This window comes from Phyllostomus hastatus, unplaced genomic scaffold (genome assembly GCF_019186645.2).
Source record: "Phyllostomus hastatus isolate PE091 unplaced genomic scaffold, TTU_PhHast_1.1 phas_contig_148, whole genome shotgun sequence".
Classification (NCBI taxonomy): Eukaryota; Metazoa; Chordata; class Mammalia; order Chiroptera; family Phyllostomidae; genus Phyllostomus; species Phyllostomus hastatus.
In genome coordinates this window covers 10,339,878-10,359,708 of record NW_025333607.1, presented here as the reverse complement: position 1 = coordinate 10,359,708, position 19,831 = coordinate 10,339,878, and the positions used below count along the sequence as shown (strand labels likewise).

The 19,831-nt window shown below is 47.1% G+C and overlaps 1 protein-coding gene across 1 annotated transcript; it reads right to left on the bottom strand.

Moving 5' to 3' along the window:
- Window positions 1–893: 893 nt before the first annotated feature.
- Window positions 894–7,465, bottom strand: LOC123832787 (cytochrome c oxidase assembly protein COX20, mitochondrial). Its single transcript, XM_045860608.1, has 4 exons — window positions 7,311–7,465; window positions 1,888–2,002; window positions 1,715–1,778; window positions 894–1,160 (listed from the first exon to the last, which is right to left on the bottom strand). Exons 1-4 carry the CDS (start codon window positions 7,446–7,448, stop codon window positions 1,028–1,030), a joined length of 450 nt encoding a protein of 149 aa, XP_045716564.1. The 5' UTR covers window positions 7,449–7,465; the 3' UTR covers window positions 894–1,027.
- Window positions 7,466–19,831: the final 12,366 nt, after the last annotated feature.

Below are 19,831 nucleotides of genomic sequence, written 5' to 3'. Positions count from 1 at the left end.
CCTGTTCACCATTTCTGAAGCAGGGAGACCTCTAGCTTGTATTTTATGTAACAGTTTTTTGAAAAGTAATGCTGATGTTTATTAAAACAAAAGAAATAATTTCACTGCTTTGTAGAGGGAGAATTTTTTCCTGACTGAATGAATGCTGTGGACTTGGTGTTAGGTGTTGTTTAAAATCTGTATTATGGCAGCCGACTGGATTAAAAATGTCTTCATGTATGGCAGTGTTAGTACCACATATAATCCTGACGTTTTCCTTTGCACCAAGGAAACAAGTTTTGAAAACACTTTTGCATATCACTTAAATTCCACTTGAAAAATTAAAACCGTGCATACTTACAAAAAATACTTAGAGCAGTTAGAAACACCCTTTATCTGTTGTAAGAAATGGGAGGACACTATCAAGCAGTGGATAGGTTTTTAAAGTAATTTGCAAAATGACGCGACCCATCAGTTTAAGTCCCATGCTAGCAGAGACTCGAAACAACCAGGAAGGCCCGGCCGGGGGCCCCGGCGGGCGGAGGGTGGCCCGGTGCAGCGGAGGGTGGTGGGTTGGTCCCGGGCGGGGTTACCTGCAGGAGGCAAAGTGTCTCCCACATCCTTGTGTGTCTCTCTCCCACTTCCCTTCCTCTCCCAAATCAGCAAGCTTACCTCAGGTGAGGGTTTAAAAAGAAACAAAACAGGAAGTAGTCCCTCATTTTTTAGAAGGTACAGTCATTCAATTATTTTTTTTCCTAAGGCAAGTTTTAAAATTCCAACTGGAAGAGATACTATTTCTTAAAATGCCACCATTTACACCTACTAAGTATGACAAGTCCACTGCAGGCTGCACGAGGGGAGACTAACAGGGCCAGAGTAAGTTCATAAAATACTCGTACGAGTGTAGAAAAGACTACAACTTCCACACACACTTTATTTACTGGGCTGAAAGCCTTGGTGGGGTACATACGGCGGTTGACACAGCCGATCCCAGCCTTGCTCACACCCACAGCAGTGAGTTGTACGTGGTTTCTCCGCTCACCCCTGTTCAGTTGCTGCTGTTGCTTTGTTTTCTTTCAGGATCGAGGTGGGTACTTTCATATAAAATCTTATTTTTAATTCCTTCTCTGGCGATTCTTTCCCGGATCCTTTGCTTTGCATAATTATACCTACAGTGGAACCTGGGAAGAAAAGAATATGAAGAAGTCATTAATACAAAATTCCTATAGAAACGTGTGAGCTCCCGTAGTAACAGAATTTAGGAACGCGTCCAGATGAGCACCCTGAGACTGGATACACCCATTCTAAACTTAGAGTGCTGTTTTTGGGTGGCTTGGTGTCAAAGACAGCTATGAACACATTCTTTTATTTTTATTATGTATATTTTATATAAAATGAGGGTTTTTGTCACTTGAGCTTAATTTTACTTGCAGGGCTTCATGTAAGTGGAACCAGGACTTTGGGTCTGGCTTGTTGCTCAGGAGGGTAGATTTGGTCGTCTGTGCTGTATCAGTTGGGAACGCATTCTTAAAGTAACAGCAGGTGTGATGGGCAGGGATGAGCTGGGCCTTGCGGGAAGTTAAAGGGCGGAGGCCTTCCTAAATGAGGTGTAAAAACTTCTAAATCCTTTTTGGATAATGGAGGGTGGGAAACTGCTCTGCAAAGGGCATGTGCTTTGGAAGTGGCCAGACCTGTTGTAGAATGGTGCATCCCCCTGTACACTCAGCGCACATACCAGCATCCTAAAGTCACCACGACGAACCCTCCTGCTCCGACATCACACGATCTTCTGATTCTGCCTGTCAGAAAGCACAGCTGCTGTAATTACCACACATGACCTCATCTGGGAAATACAGCTGTTCGCCACACTCAAGTGTGTGTTATTTATACAGAGCAAAGCATACTCACTAGTTAACAAGAAGTGTCCGAGGCCAGCCACGACAGATCCCAACGAACCGTATAATATCGAGTCCCGTGCACAGGGAATGTTCTCAACATCTAAAATTCCCAGGAGCTTGAAGGGCTAGGATAGAATTTTTTTAAAAACCTAGATTGAACAATAAATACTGTACATCAGTGTTTCTGCAAAGATCAGCATCTGCTGTGTGGCGACCACGAGTCAACCCGTTTGCCCCGACTGGTGATGGCCTCTCGTCCCGCGTCTGTTCAGTCCGAACCTCAAAGCGGGAAGCCTTGAGCATCTAACAGGCCAGAGAGTCCCGAGCAGTAGAGTAACATGCCCAAGGTAAACTTGGGTATTAGACAATAATTTGATAATCAGCTAGTTTGGAAATAAAAGCACATTCTATGAACTCTTTAAACATCTGAGAAATTTGGGGGGAAATACGGGGTAAGTACAATTTTTCTAACCATGTTTGCTTATGGTGTCAGTGAGTTGAGTGAACATCAACTGTAAACAGGAATAAATATATGTCATGTGAAGATAAAACGTGGGCGGTATAATTTCTGGTCTTGTTTCCTTGCCTGGTAAGAGGGCAGGACAGACATTTTTAAAAGTCATATGTTTCATTATAGCATTTCTACTGAATAAAGAAATAGAAAACCTATACCATTTTCTAAAACCTGATTAAATGCAGGTTTCAAAAGGAAGCTACTTGTCCATTTAAATGGTGGCATAATGTGAGGGAGGACCTTAATCTAGGGGGAAGGAGGGTTCTAGAAGAGGTATCATAAAAGAAAAACAGATGGGAAGAGATGGGGGAAGAAAGTCAGATTAAAGGTTGAAACATTTTTATTGTGTTTGTCTCCTGTGTATTTCTTTGGCTTAAGCTTCTGCCAGAAGAAGACAATGTGACCTGGTTCATAATAAAGCAGAAATTACATACTCTTTCAGATTCTATTCCATTTTTCTTTGGTCTCTCCCTGCTACCCACCCCTTTCCCACACACCCCTAAAACATTCCTCCCTTCATGAACACAGCAGGTGCTCATTAACATTGCAGGATTTAGTTTTGAAAGGTCTTTAATACAGATTCTCATATACAAAGGGGTTAGGGAATTTGAACTTTTTTTTTTTTTTTAAGACAAACAGGAGTTTCATATCCGATTTTCAATGGTACCTTTTAGAACTAGCATGTGGGAAGAGGCCAAGGATTCTGCTGCTAAACATTCAACACATCAGCCCCACTTCTGACGGGGGGGGGCGGCTATGAGTGCCATGTCCCTCACATACCTGGTGATTTCGTTTTCATGACCTCTGTAGGGTCAGATTTTATTCAATTGTTTTTAGAGACACAGGGATAGAAGCATTGATGTGCAAGAAACAGATTGGTTTTCTCTCGCATGCCTCCACATGGGAACCTGCCCTGCAAGCCAGGAATGTGCCCTAGCTGGGGATCGAAGCAGCCAACCCTTCAATTCCCAGGCCACCTCTCACTCCACCGAGCCACACCAGCCAGGGCATAGATAATTATATATATATGAATGAAAGAAAAACAAGGCTCACAGGATAGCCACTTTCCCAAAGGTCACATCTAGAGGGTGATTTAAAGACATAACACAACTGGGTGTCTGCAACTTGTATCAAACTGGGTACGAATGAACAGAATTTATGACCAGTTTCCCTTTACTAGTAGAGCATTCTCACCTGAAGAGTTCAGACAAGCAATTCACAACCGGTGTGCTGCAAGAATGTTTAAGACGTGTAGTACCTGAGGATTTAGTTGGGCAGTGACCCTTTTCCTTAGATTGTCACATTAAAAATGTCAACAATACCTGTCTGATGTGAATGAGGCAAACTTACACCTAGTGTTTTTCTTGTTAGAGTGGCAAGAATTTTTTTGTATGCCGAATTTTGGTAATTTGTGTGTGCCACAAGATGAAAGGTTGAAAAATCGCTGGTTTAGACTGGTTGCTGTTAACTCCCAGGAGCAAGTATTAACTGTAATGAACTAGTAACTGTAAGAGTCTCCGAACCAAAGGAACATTTCTGCTTCCTAATTAGTCTGCTGGTTTAATGTGACGTTAATGAATTTAAACCCTTAAACTTAGGGACATTTTAGGCTAATTATTTTTTTTGTAGACATGCTTTTCATCTTAGATTTAGAAAAGCAGCTTTTCCAGCTCACCTTGATGGAGCTAAAGAAAGCTCAAGGTTTTTAAGCCAGAATGTCAGTTTAATAATTTATAGGAAATAGATCAGACCAAATTAAGCCACCTCATTCCCCACTGCCAGTGTCCTTGCCTTGGCGCCCATATGAACTGGCTATATTCCTATTGAAAACTAATCCTAACAGTTCTGAAGATGTTTCTGCAGTCACCCCACTCATTTGCATCGTTTTTCCTCGTAGAAACATACAAAACCCTTCACACCCCGTTCCTCCTGAGCCTAAGGGAACCATCCCTCCCGGCTCCCTTCACTGCAAAGCGGACGTTCACGTGTGCTTCCCCATCGAGAAACCACCTATCCTCACTTGAGCTCACCCCAGTGCAGCACCCCTCCACCGCACACCACCCAAGGGCACGGTTCTAAGGCGCCCATTTCCCCAAACCCATAGTCCTCCGCAGCAGCACCTGGCCCAAACCATGTTTTTGAAAGTTTCTTTAGTTGGTTTCAAATATGGCAATGTCTCCTGGTTCTCTCTCTCACTGGCTCTTGGCAGGTTTGTTGCTGTCCCTTTCTCTGTTGGCATCTAAATGTCCAAATGCCACCCCTCCTCCCAGGCTAGTCTCTCTCCTAGGTGACTCAACAGGTTTCAGTTAAATGTCACTTACATCATGACACACAAATGTAAGTCAAACTCAGATCTTCCCCAAGCTTTGATTTCATCTGCCTGTTGACACCTCTTCTACTTCTAGTAAGCACCTTGGACTTCGTGTTTGCAAATCATACTTACTTTTCTGACCTCACTACTCCACCATCAGACCAAAAACCTGGGAGTCATCCGATTCCTCTCCACGAAACCCATGTCCTAGGAGTGCATCAGTCAGCAAGTCTGGAGGGAACCAAATGCGTCCTGAACCCACTTCCCGCCTCCACTGTTGTGGCTGCCATCCGTCAAAGGTCCTGCTCCTGCCACACATGGGTGTCCAGCCCGCCGGCTGCATGCGGCCCAGCACAAAATGATCGATTACTTGAAACAACTTTGTAATTACGTGTCATAGTGTTTTGACTGTGTGGCTCAGAGATGCCAAAAGGTTGGGCACCCCTGGGTGACCGTATCATTCTGCGCAAACCCCCCTCGGCCTTCGGATGTGCTCAGAATAATGAATGACTCCTACAGCTCTGCAGGCCCTGCGTGACCAGCACCTACCCTCCTCGCATCCCTTTCCCTCAGCCTGCAGCGTGCTGGCCCTTCCTCCCAACACGCCCACATGGTTATTGCTTAGCACACACTGCCTTTCTCCCGATTCTTTCCCTGGCTGGTTCACCAAACGAAATTCTTACTTTTTGCTTGATTTCCCCAGCAGTGTGTGAACTACATGAAAACAGGGATTTTGCCTGTTTTGATCAAAACTATACCTTTAAGCACCTGGTTTAGTGCCTAATACCCAACAGGTAGTCTGTAAACCTTTTTTTGAATGGGTGAATTCATAGATTTAGAATTGACCTAGAGCACGTTCCTGGTAAGCATGTACCAAATCTCATATTTTAAACTTTCTCAAAGAGCAAAGAGAGCAGAGGAAAGTTTTCAAGGGCTAGTTCTATCAGGTGTGCCAGCTGGATTCATTTCCCATTTTTATCGTAGCTTTGCTGATTCTAAAGATCAATTCCTGGATTGTAGTGGAAATGATCTCTGAAAAAAATTTTTTAAACTACAGGCCTCCTTTTCTGACATTACCCTGGGACGCTAATTCAGAGTTAGCTTATATTACTCTTATTATGCTCTCCTTGATGAGATTTGATAGGTACTAGCGTTTCGTGAACGATTTATTTACAGGGCTTTTTATAGTATTTTGTTTTGCTGACGATGAGCCAATTAAATTGGTCATTCATTTTTTTCTTTCATGGAATTCTTTCATGAATTCTCAGTGGATTAAAGCACCCTTATGACCATTACATGACAGCAGTTATCCATCAAAGCGAACATACAGAAGGGATTAAAGCCCCAGCCAAGATCCCGGTGTTCTCACAGAACAATCTAGAATTTTGTGTTTGGAACATGGGAGTTTCAAACATGGGTCCATTTTTTACACTAAGCGTATTCCAAATAGTATATATACAAGTCATTAAGAACAAAAGGCACAACGAGCTGTATAAATTGGCAAAATTTGTTGCTAAGTATGGATAGATTTTATCCAACATTTGTTTCTATTTACCATTTGATGACCTGCTATCTTGGCCAAATATATTCTAAATCTATAGACTAGGAGCAATTAGGCACACGGTGGGTCTTTACTATTTGTTCACGATCCTTTATCTACTGGGGTCCCCGCTCTTAAGGAGCCCAAGACGAAGAGGGGACACATTACTAACTTCTGGTATAATAAACGGTGTAATGACACAGCTACGGGAAGGTGGGGCAGAGAAGCACCTCACACTACTTTGGGGGTTCAGGAGGTCCTTCAGGGGAGACCAAAAGCGTAGCTTAGTTTTAGAACATCTGGAGGAAAAGGACGAGACGCCAGACTGGGCAGTCAGGGGCTAGGTGGACGGCTTGACGTTATTACCGGCCGAGGTGACAGCATGTCCTAAGACTGGATTTTAAGCAAAGAGGTGAAATTACCCAGGTGACAGGTTAGCCCGTCCTGACAATCGTGGTCGATGGACCTCGGAGGGCAGGGCAGGAGACGCGAGTACCAGCCAGCTACGGAAGCTACTGAGTACCTACAGTAATAAATACTGCAACACTCCACCGGGTCGCGAGGACGCAAGGTTCACGGGAAAAACCTGTCTTTCCCTCGGCTCCTCCCGCTCTGCATGTGGGACTATGGGAATCTAACCAAGCTCCCGTTCCTCAGCATTTCTGGATCCCTCCACGTTAAGTGTCGTGAAGTATAAAGCATCAAGGACAAGGCACCTGTCCTCGGGGAGCTTACAAAATCCGCCTTTCCTAGTAAATTAAAGTGGCAGTGCGAGGCCCTGGTCAGCAAAGCTTTCCTCCCAGGGACTCAGGGTGGTTAGCTGTTTTACAGTGACCCGTAGTATGCAGGAGCGGCGGTCCCTCCTCCTGCTAGTTTTGGACACTCTCGTCCTGGCAATGAAGACAAAAATACCGGCGGGTGGGGGCGCATATTAATAGATCCCCCCGCCCCCCCCCCAGTAAGGAAGCCAAGGACACGTGCTCGGGGCCCACGTCTCCCAGCTGCTCCAGAGGCCGCGTCCGTAAAAGGCGCCCACCCGCACCCCTCTGGCCCCCGCCCCCGAGTTACCTTCCCCTTCTCGGGCTCGCCGGGCTCCGGCGCGGCGGCCATGGGGACGAGTCCGCACTTCAGCCCCGCCCCGCCCCGGGCCTCCGCGAGCGGAAGCCCCGCCAGCCACGCACCGCCCCCCTGCGCGCCGGCCGCCATTTTAGGGAACGTTTTTCCTTCGCCGCGGTCGCGGCGGCCCGGCTGGTCTCCTTTGTTCATTGACCGGGCCACGCCTTCCCCACTAGCGGCTCACCCCGCCCCGAGGGCCGGGACTGTAGGAGGGGGTGGGCTCGGGAAGCGGCCCCGCACCCGGGCTGCCGGCGGGGCGCGGGCGGCACAGCGCCCTGGCACTGGAAGACTGCGCATCTTCCCTCCCCAGCCCCCGCCTTCCGTCCCAACCGCCATTTCTAACCGTCGCCCGTGCGCTCGTGCTCGCGGGCACGGCCGGGCGCGCGCCGCGGGGACGGAGGGAGCGGGCGCGCCGCCGCCGCTTTGTCCTGCGCGCGGGCCCCCCGCCCGGAAGTCGGCTGGCGGCGGCTCGCGGCCCGCGTCCCCTACGTGTCCTTTGTCCTTCCGGCCCCGGGCCGAACCCCGGGTGCTCTGGGCCGCTCCACCCGGCGGCAGCCGCAGCCGTGTGGCCCCGGGCGCCAGCTGCGGCAGATTGTGACCCCGCCTCCTCCCCTTTTTTATTTACTTGCAGTACTTAAGGGCTTTAAAATAGCACCACTCCGTTCGCCTAAAGGAGACTGGGGACAAAATGGAGGGAGCGGCTCGTTACTGAACGTGCGTCAGGACGTTTGTCCGCCCCTATAAGGCGCCGAAGGACTTGGGGGTTCAAGTCGAAAAAAGCCTGCAGCGTGCATATTTAATGTTCGGTGGTGGTCCACGGTGCAGCCCTCCCTACGGCTGCGAATTAACGTGAAACCTGAAATGCTGCGGGTTAGCGAGATAGTCGAGGGCGGGCGCGTGCTGATCTGGTGTGAGATAGGGTCAAGCCAATTTCTCAGCAGGCTACACACAATGCAATTACGTTTTCAGTGACTTTTCTTTTCCTATCCACTCTCACGTAAAAAATGTCTTCGTGATTACCGTCTGCCTCCTCCGTATCTCACGCTTAGTCTTAATATCTCAAAATGTACTCCTGAGATGTTGAGGCTTCAGAGCGTGTCATTGTGCAAAGTCACGCTGCTTCTGAAGAAGCCGCTGTGCCTGGCGCACACCAAGTGCTGGACAAAATTGGCGATGATTCTATATTCGCTCTCGTTCATTGAACGTTTTCTTTTTATTCCGTGTAATGACCTTGCTTCCATCAACATTTAATACCTTTCTACAATCCCAATAAAATAGACAATTTATGATTATGTGTAAGTTATTTTTTTTAAATGATTAACTTTTGGGGGAAATTGGACAGCTGCAGACGAATTAGATACTCCTCTAACATTTATTGGGAAATAGAAAAAAAAGTCACCCCACCCTTGGTATCCTGCCAGTTTGAGGTTCTCAACCGGAATTCTTATAACTAACTGCTTTGAACTCTTGGTTGGAAGGTAATGTTTAAAGTAGTAAAATTCCATAAAGGAGTGAGGAATTCTTTTGAAGTATTTCCTAATTATGTTGTAAATGAAGGAGAACTGGAAAAGTACCAGGTAAGACACCATAAAGCCGTCCTATTTTATTTTTTATTGTGACTTTGAACATTGCTAGAGTAAACTTAGTTGAGGTCAGTTGAGGTCCATTTCATTTGTCTTTGAAAATATGGTCATGTTGTTTTTTATATTAATTTTAATTTCACAAAAGTTGCAAAATACTTGCATGTTTGTTTCTTTTTTTTCATTTCCATAGTTTACAGAGTGAAAGTAAAAGTCTCTTTCACTCTTACCCTTTTTCTCCCCTCTTTAAGGTAAACACAACCAATAGTTTGATGTGTCTCTGAACTTTTCTTCTCTTTCTTAGTTAAAGCACTGGAATACAGGGTAAAAGTGGAAGTCTCTGTGCCATGCCTGCCCCATACTTGTGCATACACACATCTGTATGGCATACACACATCTGTATGTTACACACACATGTCAAAATGGCTGCACTATAGTTTGCATCCAATAATTTACTTTTTACCGTTCAACACCCTATCTTGGAAATGTTTTCATGAAAGTACCTGTAGATTTGCTCATTCACTTTAAAGGCTGCTCAGAAGTCCCTTACTTGTTTTCTTTCTGACACAAGAAGTGTCCATTTTTTCATTAGTCCAAAAGATGTCCCGGAACATCTTGTACATTTTCTGGTGTGGACCTGGACGCAGCTGTTTCTCCAAAGAGCTGTTCCTCCCTCCCTCCCTCCCTCCCTCCCTCCCTCCCTCCCTCCTTCTTTCCTCTCTCTCTTTCTTCCGTTCTTTGTAGGCATTGTGACATTTGGAAATCAAGAACTGGTCACTAGGGGAGCTCACTGTTCCTGGGGTGCCCCTGCTCGTAGGCTCTTTCACCGCGCAGAGGTGGAAAGAAAAGTTTTGTTAAACCACGAATGTATATTGCTGTTCAAATTAGGACATTTACAGTCCCGGACCAGCGATGCCCATCGCTGTGAGGTGCCGTTGCTCCTTGGCCTTTTCAGGAGACAGGTACTGCCCGCTGTACAACAGTACGTGGGGACGGGTGCCAGGACTGTTCCTTCCCCAGGTCTTATGCTCGGCTCTCTTTCATGTGGACAGCCTGCTTCCAGGGATATTTGTACAGTGATTTGTTCTATCTATCTATCTATCTATCTATCTATCATCTATCTATCTATCTATCATCTATCACCTATCTATCAATCTCTTCCTTTTTCTGCTTAGAGTGCTCCCCACCAGGGGTGTCTAGTCACGTTGTCTTTTCAGTTTCTCTCTCTGTGGCTATGCCACCAGCGGGATATGCACTTACAGGCATTCATTGCAGGTGGTCGAACATTTTGAGAATATAAAAATCTCTCTGCCCTTTGTGGGTTTTTGTAAGAAAAATATTTCCAGGAGACATGTTTGAGTAAATCCCTTGAGGAAATGCACCCGGCAGAGAAAGGGCTCCTCCCTTCAAACCGGCCCCCCTCCAGCCTCCCCAGTGCGGTCGGGGCCAGTACGCACTCACCTTTGTGTGTCCTGGGCTCCCTGCCAGTGCCTTTGCAGACCGTCCCAGGGAACCACCTCTACTGCCAGATGAGTAAGGTATTTTTACTACGGTTCCACAGATGAAAAGATTCACTCTCCAAAAGGTCAAGTAACTGCCCAAGTCACGCTATAAGGAAGTGAAAAGTTCAGAAATCAGTGACAAATATGTCTTGGCTAAAACCCTACATTCTTTTTTCCATTCCACCATAATCCCTGTGAGGAATAACTTTATACCATGTGTAATATTTAAGTCTGGAACTCTGTTGCACCCCAGTTCAGGAGAGATTTAGCGTGTTTATTTGTTACAGCTTCACGCTGCACCTGGCCTGTTCTATCAGCTGTCTTACTAATAGCCCGGACAGGAATGCCCCAAGGGCAGGAGAACCAAGGAACTGTTGCTAATGTGACAACGTGGGTGGACCTCGGGAACAGAAGATGAAGTGGAAAACCCCAGATGTGAAAGTGGATATGCTGTGTGTTACTGCTTATTGAAGTTCAAAAACAGATAAAGTAAATCCATGCTTCAGAAGCTGGGTGGCGGGGGCAGTGAACGGGAGCTGGCTGCAGAGCTGGGTGCCAGCTGTGCTGTTTCTCTGCGTGGGTGTTGGCTACAGGGGAGTGTTTGCTCCGTAAAACATCAACATTAGGTTAGTGTTATTCTTATTGGATGGAAAAAGGAAACCGAGGCTTAGAGAGGTTAAAAAAGTTGCCCAAGGTCACGTAGAAGAGGCTGAACTGACCTGGTACCTCCATTTTCTCCAAGGCCCACTTAGCTGCCACCTCTGCCTGGAGGGAGAAGGCATTCTGGGTGCAGGAGGGCCCCGCTGGGGTGCGAGGCTGGCGGGGGCGGGGGCAGCCCAGAACAGAGCGCGTTCCTGAGGCACCTGGGAATGTCCCAGAATGAGGGAGGCTGGCTGGGTTTGGGCTCCGGAGGGAGGCGGGGGATCCTTCCAGTCTTCGGGGATAAAGGAAAAGCCTTGGTGTCGCCATCGGTCAGCATCCAGCTCTCTCCCGCTGAGACGCTGCCATCACAGCGGGAGGGATGCCTGACCCCACCGTGTCACTAACACATCAACGTGAAATCTCTAAACGCAACCAGAATGAGTCATTCTTACTATACATGCATGCCGTATAAATTTATACACACATGTACACCCGTGGGCACTACCACACTGTCGAGGTGGCCCGAGAGCCATGGCAAAATGACATACTAACAACTAAGGTCAAAGATTAAGATCTACTGTCTCACTATTGCAGCTTGCAGTAAAATTCTAAAACTCAAGATATCTTTTTCTCAGCTTATGCTTTTCTCAGCATAAGTTTTTAAAGCTTATGAACAATTCATAAGCTTTAAAAGAAAAAAATCCTCATCCAAACATGCTTATTGATTGTAGAGAGTGAGGAAGAGAGACAGAGAGAAGCATCCATGTGAGAGAGAAACATTGATTGGTTGCCCTCCAAGCCCCGACTGGGGACTGAACCCACAACACAGGTCTGTGCCCTGACCGGGGATAGAACTCACAACCTTTTGGTGCATGGGACATCACTCCAACCAACGGAGCCACCAGCCAGGCCTCAGCCTCTGGACAATTCATAAGCTTTTTATCTCCTTAACCATGCAAAGCATCTGGGGCCCAGGATTTGTTCAGAGAAGGAGCTTGTATCACCTGTGCCCCCACTTGGAAAACTGAGAAGCAGCATTACAGGGGAGTCACTCTTTCAAAATAAGGTACCGGTCGTCAGGCGCAGCCAGAGCTCGTGTGGATACAATTCTGTGAATGGCAGCCCTTCCCACGTGCACGTGGGGGAGAGGGCTCTGGGTTGGCAGTCACCACAGGCCTCACCCCGCCATAAAGCTTTGTCATTCTCCAAAAGCCACCTGTCATTCTCCGCGGGCCCTCAAGGCTGATGGAGGGGCGGGTGTGACCGGCCCTCATGTGTCTCCACCTCCTACGCCGGCGGGCTGTCATCTCGTTAGAAAACTTTTAGAAAATGTTTCACCTTTTATTCTCCGTGTGTTAGGTCCTGATGTTTCGTTGTAGTGGTTTGTGAGGCTTTATCGTAGTAACTTATTAAATTAAATAAATTAAGACATTTTAAAGGAGGAGAAAGCTACAGTATTGCCAGTGTGTATGCTGTATTTACACGTGGCATCAAACTTCCCAAATAAAAATTGCCAGCACTGCCCTGGCTGGTGTGGCTCAGTGGACTGAGGGCCGCCCTGCAGACCTAAAGGTCGCTGGTTCGATCCCTGGTCAGGTCACATGCCTGGGTTGTGAGCCAGGTCCCCAGCTGGGGCAGGGGGGAGTGGACAACCAATTGATGTTTCTCACACATCAGTGTTTCTCTCCCTTCCTCCTATTTAAAAATAAATAAAGTCTTTTAAAAAAATTGCAGTGCTGATACTCACATAGATTGTGACCAAAGGACAATGAATAATCGATTGTTTTATCCTAATACTCATGTGGCACTGCAAGAACATTTAAAATCCCGCTTTTATCACAATATAAACAGATCCTGTGGCAACAAAGAGCGCACCCTAGTGGCCAATCCAGTAATTCATTACGGTACCAACTATAAAGGTCAAGTGTAAAAATAGTTACAAAAACTCACCGTGTATTTGCATTGCTGTGAAAAGATTACACAAATTTCGGCCATGCATTTTATTTATATTACTTAAAAACTTTTTGTTGGAAAACAGAACATACAGAGAATCACACCAAAATGAAGGTATAACAGTGAATTATAAGGCATATATTAATATTTGACATTATTAAATTAATATTTAATTTACCACCAAGGCCAAGAAACAGAATTTTCCTGCCACTGAGAAGACCCTTCATTTCAACCCTTCCCTCCAAGTAAGCATTAAGGTAACTTTTTGCTTGTGTTTCTTTGCAGTTTTTTTTTTTCACCCAAGTGAATACTCTGGGACTCAATGGTTGTTCATTTAAAATGTGTGATGTGATTTTAAGTCTTTAAATCTTCCAGTGTCCCCTTGATGCCTTTCTCAGCCTTCCAGTTTATCTCTGGAGAAACCTGAGTCCTTTGACCCGTGACATTCCCCGCTGTGGCTGTGTGGGAGTGGCCGAGACACACTGGTGGTGCAGTTGGACACGTGCAGGGTGTCCCTCCCCTCCGCAGCTGGTTGGGGCTGAGGCTGGCGAGACAGGCTCAGCGCCTTCAGCGGGGGGATCACAGGTGGTGGCGTGCTCTGGAATCGGGAGGCACGAACGAGGGGGTGACTCCCTTTTGTTGTGTAAGGAGCCGCAGAGACTTAGTGCCTAAATCCGTTCATTCTTTGGGAGCTGCAAAATGGTCATATGCTAGTTCTACCTGATTCTCTCCATGTATTAGTTGTAATACTTTCATAAGGAGATGCTCCCCTTTATCATGTAGTTTCCTAGTGGTACAACTGATGTAGGAAAGGCAAGAAAAATGCTCGATTCTTTCACTTTGTGTACTGGTTTGCCAAGTTGCTTCCTTACCTCCTCCAAATGTGCTGATTTCAGTTTTTTTAAAAATATAATTTAGCCCTGGCCAGCGTAGCTCAGTAGATTGAGCACAGGCTGCGTACCAAAGTGTCACAGATTCGATTCCCAGTCAGGGTACATGCCTGGGTCGCAGTCCACGGCCCCCAGCAACCGCACATGGATGTTTCTCTCTCTCTCTCTATCTCCCTCCCTTTCCTCTCTAAAAATAAATAAGTAAATCTTTAAAATATATATATATATATATAATTATGAATTTATGGATTTAACAGTTTTAACCCCTTGGGCTGGCTGAGGCAGAAAGTGCCCCGTCTCTGGCAAGTGGCCACCTCTTGCGGTGGACTCGTGTGTCCTCTTTACGGGGCCTGGTGGTCTTCCGTGGCTTCACTGCCATCTGATAGGACAAGAGATGCGACAGTGATCAATGTGTACATCTCCTGCCCAAACAAAGAATCATCCGATTCTTCAAGAAGCCTTCAAAATAATGGTTTGTAGTGAAGATGCTCCTTACTTACTGTGGTGGCCATTGTTTCGCTGCTGGGCCTTTTCAGTATAATATAAATAATATAATATAATATTAATATAATATAATATAATTAATATAATATAATATACAAATACTCCATGAGTTCATACTGGTACTTCAAGTTTAGGACTACACGGTTTTTACTGAACCTCTTCTGCCTCCCACTTGTATCACAACTATTCCAAACAGAAGATGTCCATCACAGAGACAAAACAGATACCAGAGTCTTCCCTTCTTGCTCATCTGCTTTCTCTTATATCACAATAGTCTCGAGGCAACAACAGTAATACTGCCACTACCAATGTGATTCCTAAAAAGTTATTTTATTTAGTTTTAAATTTTATTTATTGATTTTAGAAGGAAAGAGAGAGAAACATCAATTTGTTGTTCTACTTACGTATGCATTCACTGGTTGATTCTTATATGTGCCCTGACTGGGGATTGAACCCACATCATGGGCGCATTGGGACAATGCTCTAACCAACTGAGTTACCCAGCCAGGGCTAGAAACAGTTTTAAGAACCCCTTTCTTTGTATGCTCCCTCACCCTATTCCCGCCCCATTTAAAAAGACAGCTCTCCTGTACTATATCTGCATTGTCAGCGCATACGGCCATTATAAATAAGACTCGCTTTTCCTAACTCCCATTCAGACTTAATTCCACAAACAGATAATTGTGCATTTAGTGATTACTACCAGTCTACCCCAATGTCTCTCCAGCAAAAGCTTTATTCCCTTCAGGTTCACTCTCCCTGTAAAAAGAAGAGGATGCCTACTTGATAAAATTCAGCCTGCAAATGGTGTGAACTCACTTGCACATACGTGTTGGAGAATTTCTCGTTTATAACCCACCATCCAGTCCTTGCAGTTGAGGGCACGGCAGGGTGGGGGTAGGGGGGAGAGAAGGTCAGGCTTACACCCTCCTGCTTCCCTAGACCAGGGTTTCTCAACCTCAGCGCTACCAACATTTTGGGCTGACGGTTCTTTGTTGGGGGGGGGGGGGCGCTGTCCTGTGCCTTGTAGGGTGCTGAGCAGCAGCCCTGTCCTCTGCCCACTACATGCCCGTAACCCGACCCCCACCCCCACGCGTCCTGACAACCTAAAACATCTCCAGACTTCCTCAGATGTGCTCCGGAGGACACACTGACCCCTGGCTGAGAACCCCTCCGCCGATGGCTGTTTTGACCCTCGTGAATTGGGCATGTTGTAATTTTAAGCAATTAGCCCCTGAGTGAAATGGACTGATGCTGTCTCAACTCTAAGCAATATTAACATCCTTTGAAAGGAAAAGCTGTGGCTGGGAGCTAGCTATGTAATAATTACCTCTATTATTATAATAGCTACCATTTGTATAGCACGATAGTTATGCAGTTTACAAACAACCTTCACTTAGGGGCACTCTTCAGTGAACTCAGCAGGGATTATCGAATCTCCCTGTTCTATAGGTGAGAAAGCAAGCCCTGCCGTGGCTGAGTGTCTTATACCAGGTGAGAAGGACCAGAAGCCTCGGAATCAAGGACGCGTCCCCCGATCAAAGCGTCCATCTTCTTTGACTCTATTGTGGGTCATTTGTCTGTGATGCACAAGAAGAAATGCACACATGCACCTATGTTCACACATTCACCCTCTTCTGGTGTCTAACTCTAGGGAATGGTTCTTAAAGTTTCCATTTTATTTAATTTTCTTCAGCAATAAATCTCCTGGAATCCGCCATTAGAGGAGGCTCACGGTGTTGTTGCACATTGTACCACCAGGTGTCGCCATAGTACACCTACACTTGTTTTCTTTCATTGGCGAATTCCTAATTGACTAAATTCTCCAAGGATTGCTGTTTCTGCTCATTGTAAATAAGTGTATCATGCAACTCAAAAGAGCCAAAAAACAAAAGCACAGGACTATGCTATTTGTTTTAAAAAGCATAGAGCATAAGAGGATTAAAAGAGTGAATAGAGGCCATGGTAAGAAGGGATTTTAACTCTTCCACTTTGCTGTTGACTTTACATGCAGTAGGGAAGCAGATGTTTGACCTTCGCTGCTATAATTCTTTTTACAAAAGGAGTTGCTGTGGACTGAATATTTGGGTCATCCTCCCCTTTCCCACCCAAATTCATTTGTTGAAGCCCTAATCCTCAAGGGGTGGGGGTGAGCGGTTGGGGTGACAGTGTTGGGGGAGGGGCTTGGTAGGTAATACAGATTTAAATGTGTTAGTTCGTGAGGGTGGGGCCCTCATGATGGGATTGGTGCCCTTATAAAAGGAGGAAAAGACCTGAGGTTGTTGGGAACCGCCCTACGTGGTATCAGAAGCTGTAACCCCTGCCAAGGCTAAGGCTGAGGGAATGACCTTGGAACCGTAAACCACCAAGGAGACAAGCTTATCTCCCTGGCAGGAGCGCTGCTTCTGCTACTTCATCCATAACTGGCCCCCAATGCTTGGTCGGTTAGCCAATGATGGGTAAGATTCCCCAAGGGGAAAACGACTTAAGACAGGTATGATCACATGGGAGGCCCCCAAGGAAGGACTTTGGGGGCTACAGCAAAAAGGGGTGATGGACCCTCACCCCTCAGCTTTGACAAAGCCTGAGTCCTCAATCTCTGGGAGAAAATCTCCTTATCTCTTGGCTGCCTTAGTTCCCCTGCTCCACCTAAGCCTGAAACAATGACAGAGGGTGGTGCAGCCCTGTGCTGGAAAGGGCAGATTCCCCGAGTGATCAGGCCTAAAAAAGAATATGTAAAATCCTGTGAAACCTGCTTTGTTTAGAATGCTCTCACTTAACTGATAAGGGTCCAAGGAAGAAGTAAATTTGTTCCTTAAAGTTTTTTACAGCTCTTTAGCTACCTGACCCTGACTCAAAATAGGCCCTCAGAGTTCCTTGTTATTTGAGCCTTACTTCCCGGCAATGAGTAATGAGCTTTACCTGAATTCCTGTGCAAACGAACCCAATAAAAGCCTTTGAGGAAAAGGCTCTTGGTCCTTCTCCTATGAAAGATCGGTCACCTTTCCTCCCCAAGCAGATCCTGTCTTGGTAGACTTATTCTCATCTGTGGCGGATGGGGGGCTCTGCGGGCGGAGCCCCCCCACATGAGGTCTTGATATCACATGAGGACATAGCAAGAAGTCAGTCATTGGGAAGAGAGCTCTGCCAGGGACCTAACTGGCTGACATCTGGACCCTGGACTTCCCAGAGTGGGAGAAGTTAAGTGTCTGTTGTGCGAGCTACCCAGTCTCTGATATGTTGTTTTATCAGCCTGAACAGAGTAACAAAAGTGTCTTAGTTGATGGCAGCAGACATGCAATGCTTTCCAAGAGAGCAGTGTGGCAACAGAGAGGTTCTGATGTGGGATTCAAATGTTGGAAAATTTTTAGTTTCAAGTAACAGCTAATAAGCTTAGTAATCCATGCATGTAAAAGGCTGTCGTCTCAGGAACTGAAGGCATGACCCACCCTGACTCAAGGAGACGGTAAGCAGCTCCACCTTTGTGCCCCAGGAGGACTGCAAGCCATTAAGATGGTGTCTGAGCCGCTGTGCTCCAGGGGGAGATGTCCACCGCCCAGGACGTGGACGGAAGACTGCTGCAGCTTTTAACCTGATTAACTTTCCCCCTGAGTTCCAATCCCCTGACCCGCACTTTTCTTCTCCTTATAAAAGGGTCAGTTGAAAATGGAATTTAAAATGGCCTGTTAGTTTTCACACCCACTGTCTTCTCAGATCGCTGGCCATCTGAATAAAGTGCCCACCAAGTGGGTCTGGTGGCGACAGGTGGCACAAACGCCGGCTTTTCCAGTTTCAGTGCCACGTGCCCCCAAGTCAGGCTTGCTTGTTCAGCAGAAGTGGGGTGGGACGCAGCAGCAGCCATGGGGTGAGCTGGTGACGGGAAGTCCCTTCTGAGCATGTCTTTATACATGAATGAAAATGTGAACATGAACTGTCTCAAAGCACTGGCCTCGATTCAGAAATAAGTGAAAAAGACAAAGTAGTATTTAAAGAAATAGAAACCTAAGTACATCATCTCGATTTTTATGAGGTAAAAATCTAGCTCACTTCAAATTTTGTTTCCTGAGTCGGACTCTTAGTGCCTCTTAAACTTCAGGGTGGCTAATGAGTCTCCTGGCATGCCTGACTAGGCAGCTTTAGTAGGTCGTTTGGCTTGACTGGGTATGGGACCCCCGAGCTGCTCGAGGCCCAGCCTCCGCCCTGGGAGAGGAAGAGCCTGGTCCTAGTGGTTGCCGACAGTCATCCAACGTGCCCAGGTGTGGCCTCACTGGATTCGCTTTTGGTTTTTTAACTGCTGTGCTGAGATTTAAGTGCAGACCATGCAATTCACCCATTTCAAGTGTACAAACGCAGTGGCATCGGTGTATTCACAGACCTGTGCATTCACCACCGTCATCAGCTTCAGAATATTTTCATCACCCCAAAGAACTCTCTGTGTGAAGCAGCGGTCACTCTCTTCCTCCACCCCCCAAACCTGCCGCCTGAGGGTCTGCGCAGGACCCAGCCCCTCGCTGCTGCACATTTAGCACAGGTGAAACAGGTGAACAGCTTTTGCACTTCACAGCAGGGGAGCGTGGTGTGTTCCCTGTTCACCACAGGAAAGGTGGATGCTGATATAACCAAGGCTCGGTCATGCACGCGCATTAACACACGTGTGCACACACACATGCAGACTCGGCGTTTCCGTCGGCAGGACGGGAACCCTCCATAACTAGGATGGGAGGAGGAGGGGAGATTATCTTCTCCCATTTCCCTCCTGCTCGGAGCTTCTGCTCCGGACGCGTGCAGGCGGCAGGCCCAGGCCAGGAGGACAGAGTCCCCAGGGATGGACTCACAGCCGTGACCCAGCCCTTCTGGGCCACCTGACAGCAGGCGGGCAGGCTCAGGGAGGCGTGTTGCGCCGTGAGGAGGGCTGGGAGCACTGAGAGCAGGGCAGGTGGCCGCCTTCCCTCGGCGAGTGGGGGCCCTGCCCTCCGCACAGCCGTGAGGAGTGAACACCGTGCCCCCTCTTGCCCGCGGTCAGCTGTGGTCTGAACATACTAACTGGAAAATGCCAGAAATAAACAACTGGTACATTTAAAATCGTGTGCCATTTGAGTAGTGATGAAACCTCGCGAGTCCTGCCCCGCCCCGCCCCACGCGCGAACCATCCCCTTTCCACGTCTCCACGCTGCAGATGCGCCCACCTGTGAGTCACTTCGTGGCCGCCTAGGGGACTGTCCAGATGGCCCCTCCAGGTGTCACAGTGCTTGTGTCCAGCCCCCCTTATCTTGCTTACTAATTGCCCCAAAGCGCGCGCGCGCGCGGGCGCTGGGAATTCAGACGGGCCGCAGAGAAGCCGTCACGTGCTGGCTTGCAGTGAAAACGTGAGGGCAGCTCAGTGAGGTATTTTGAGAGAGAGA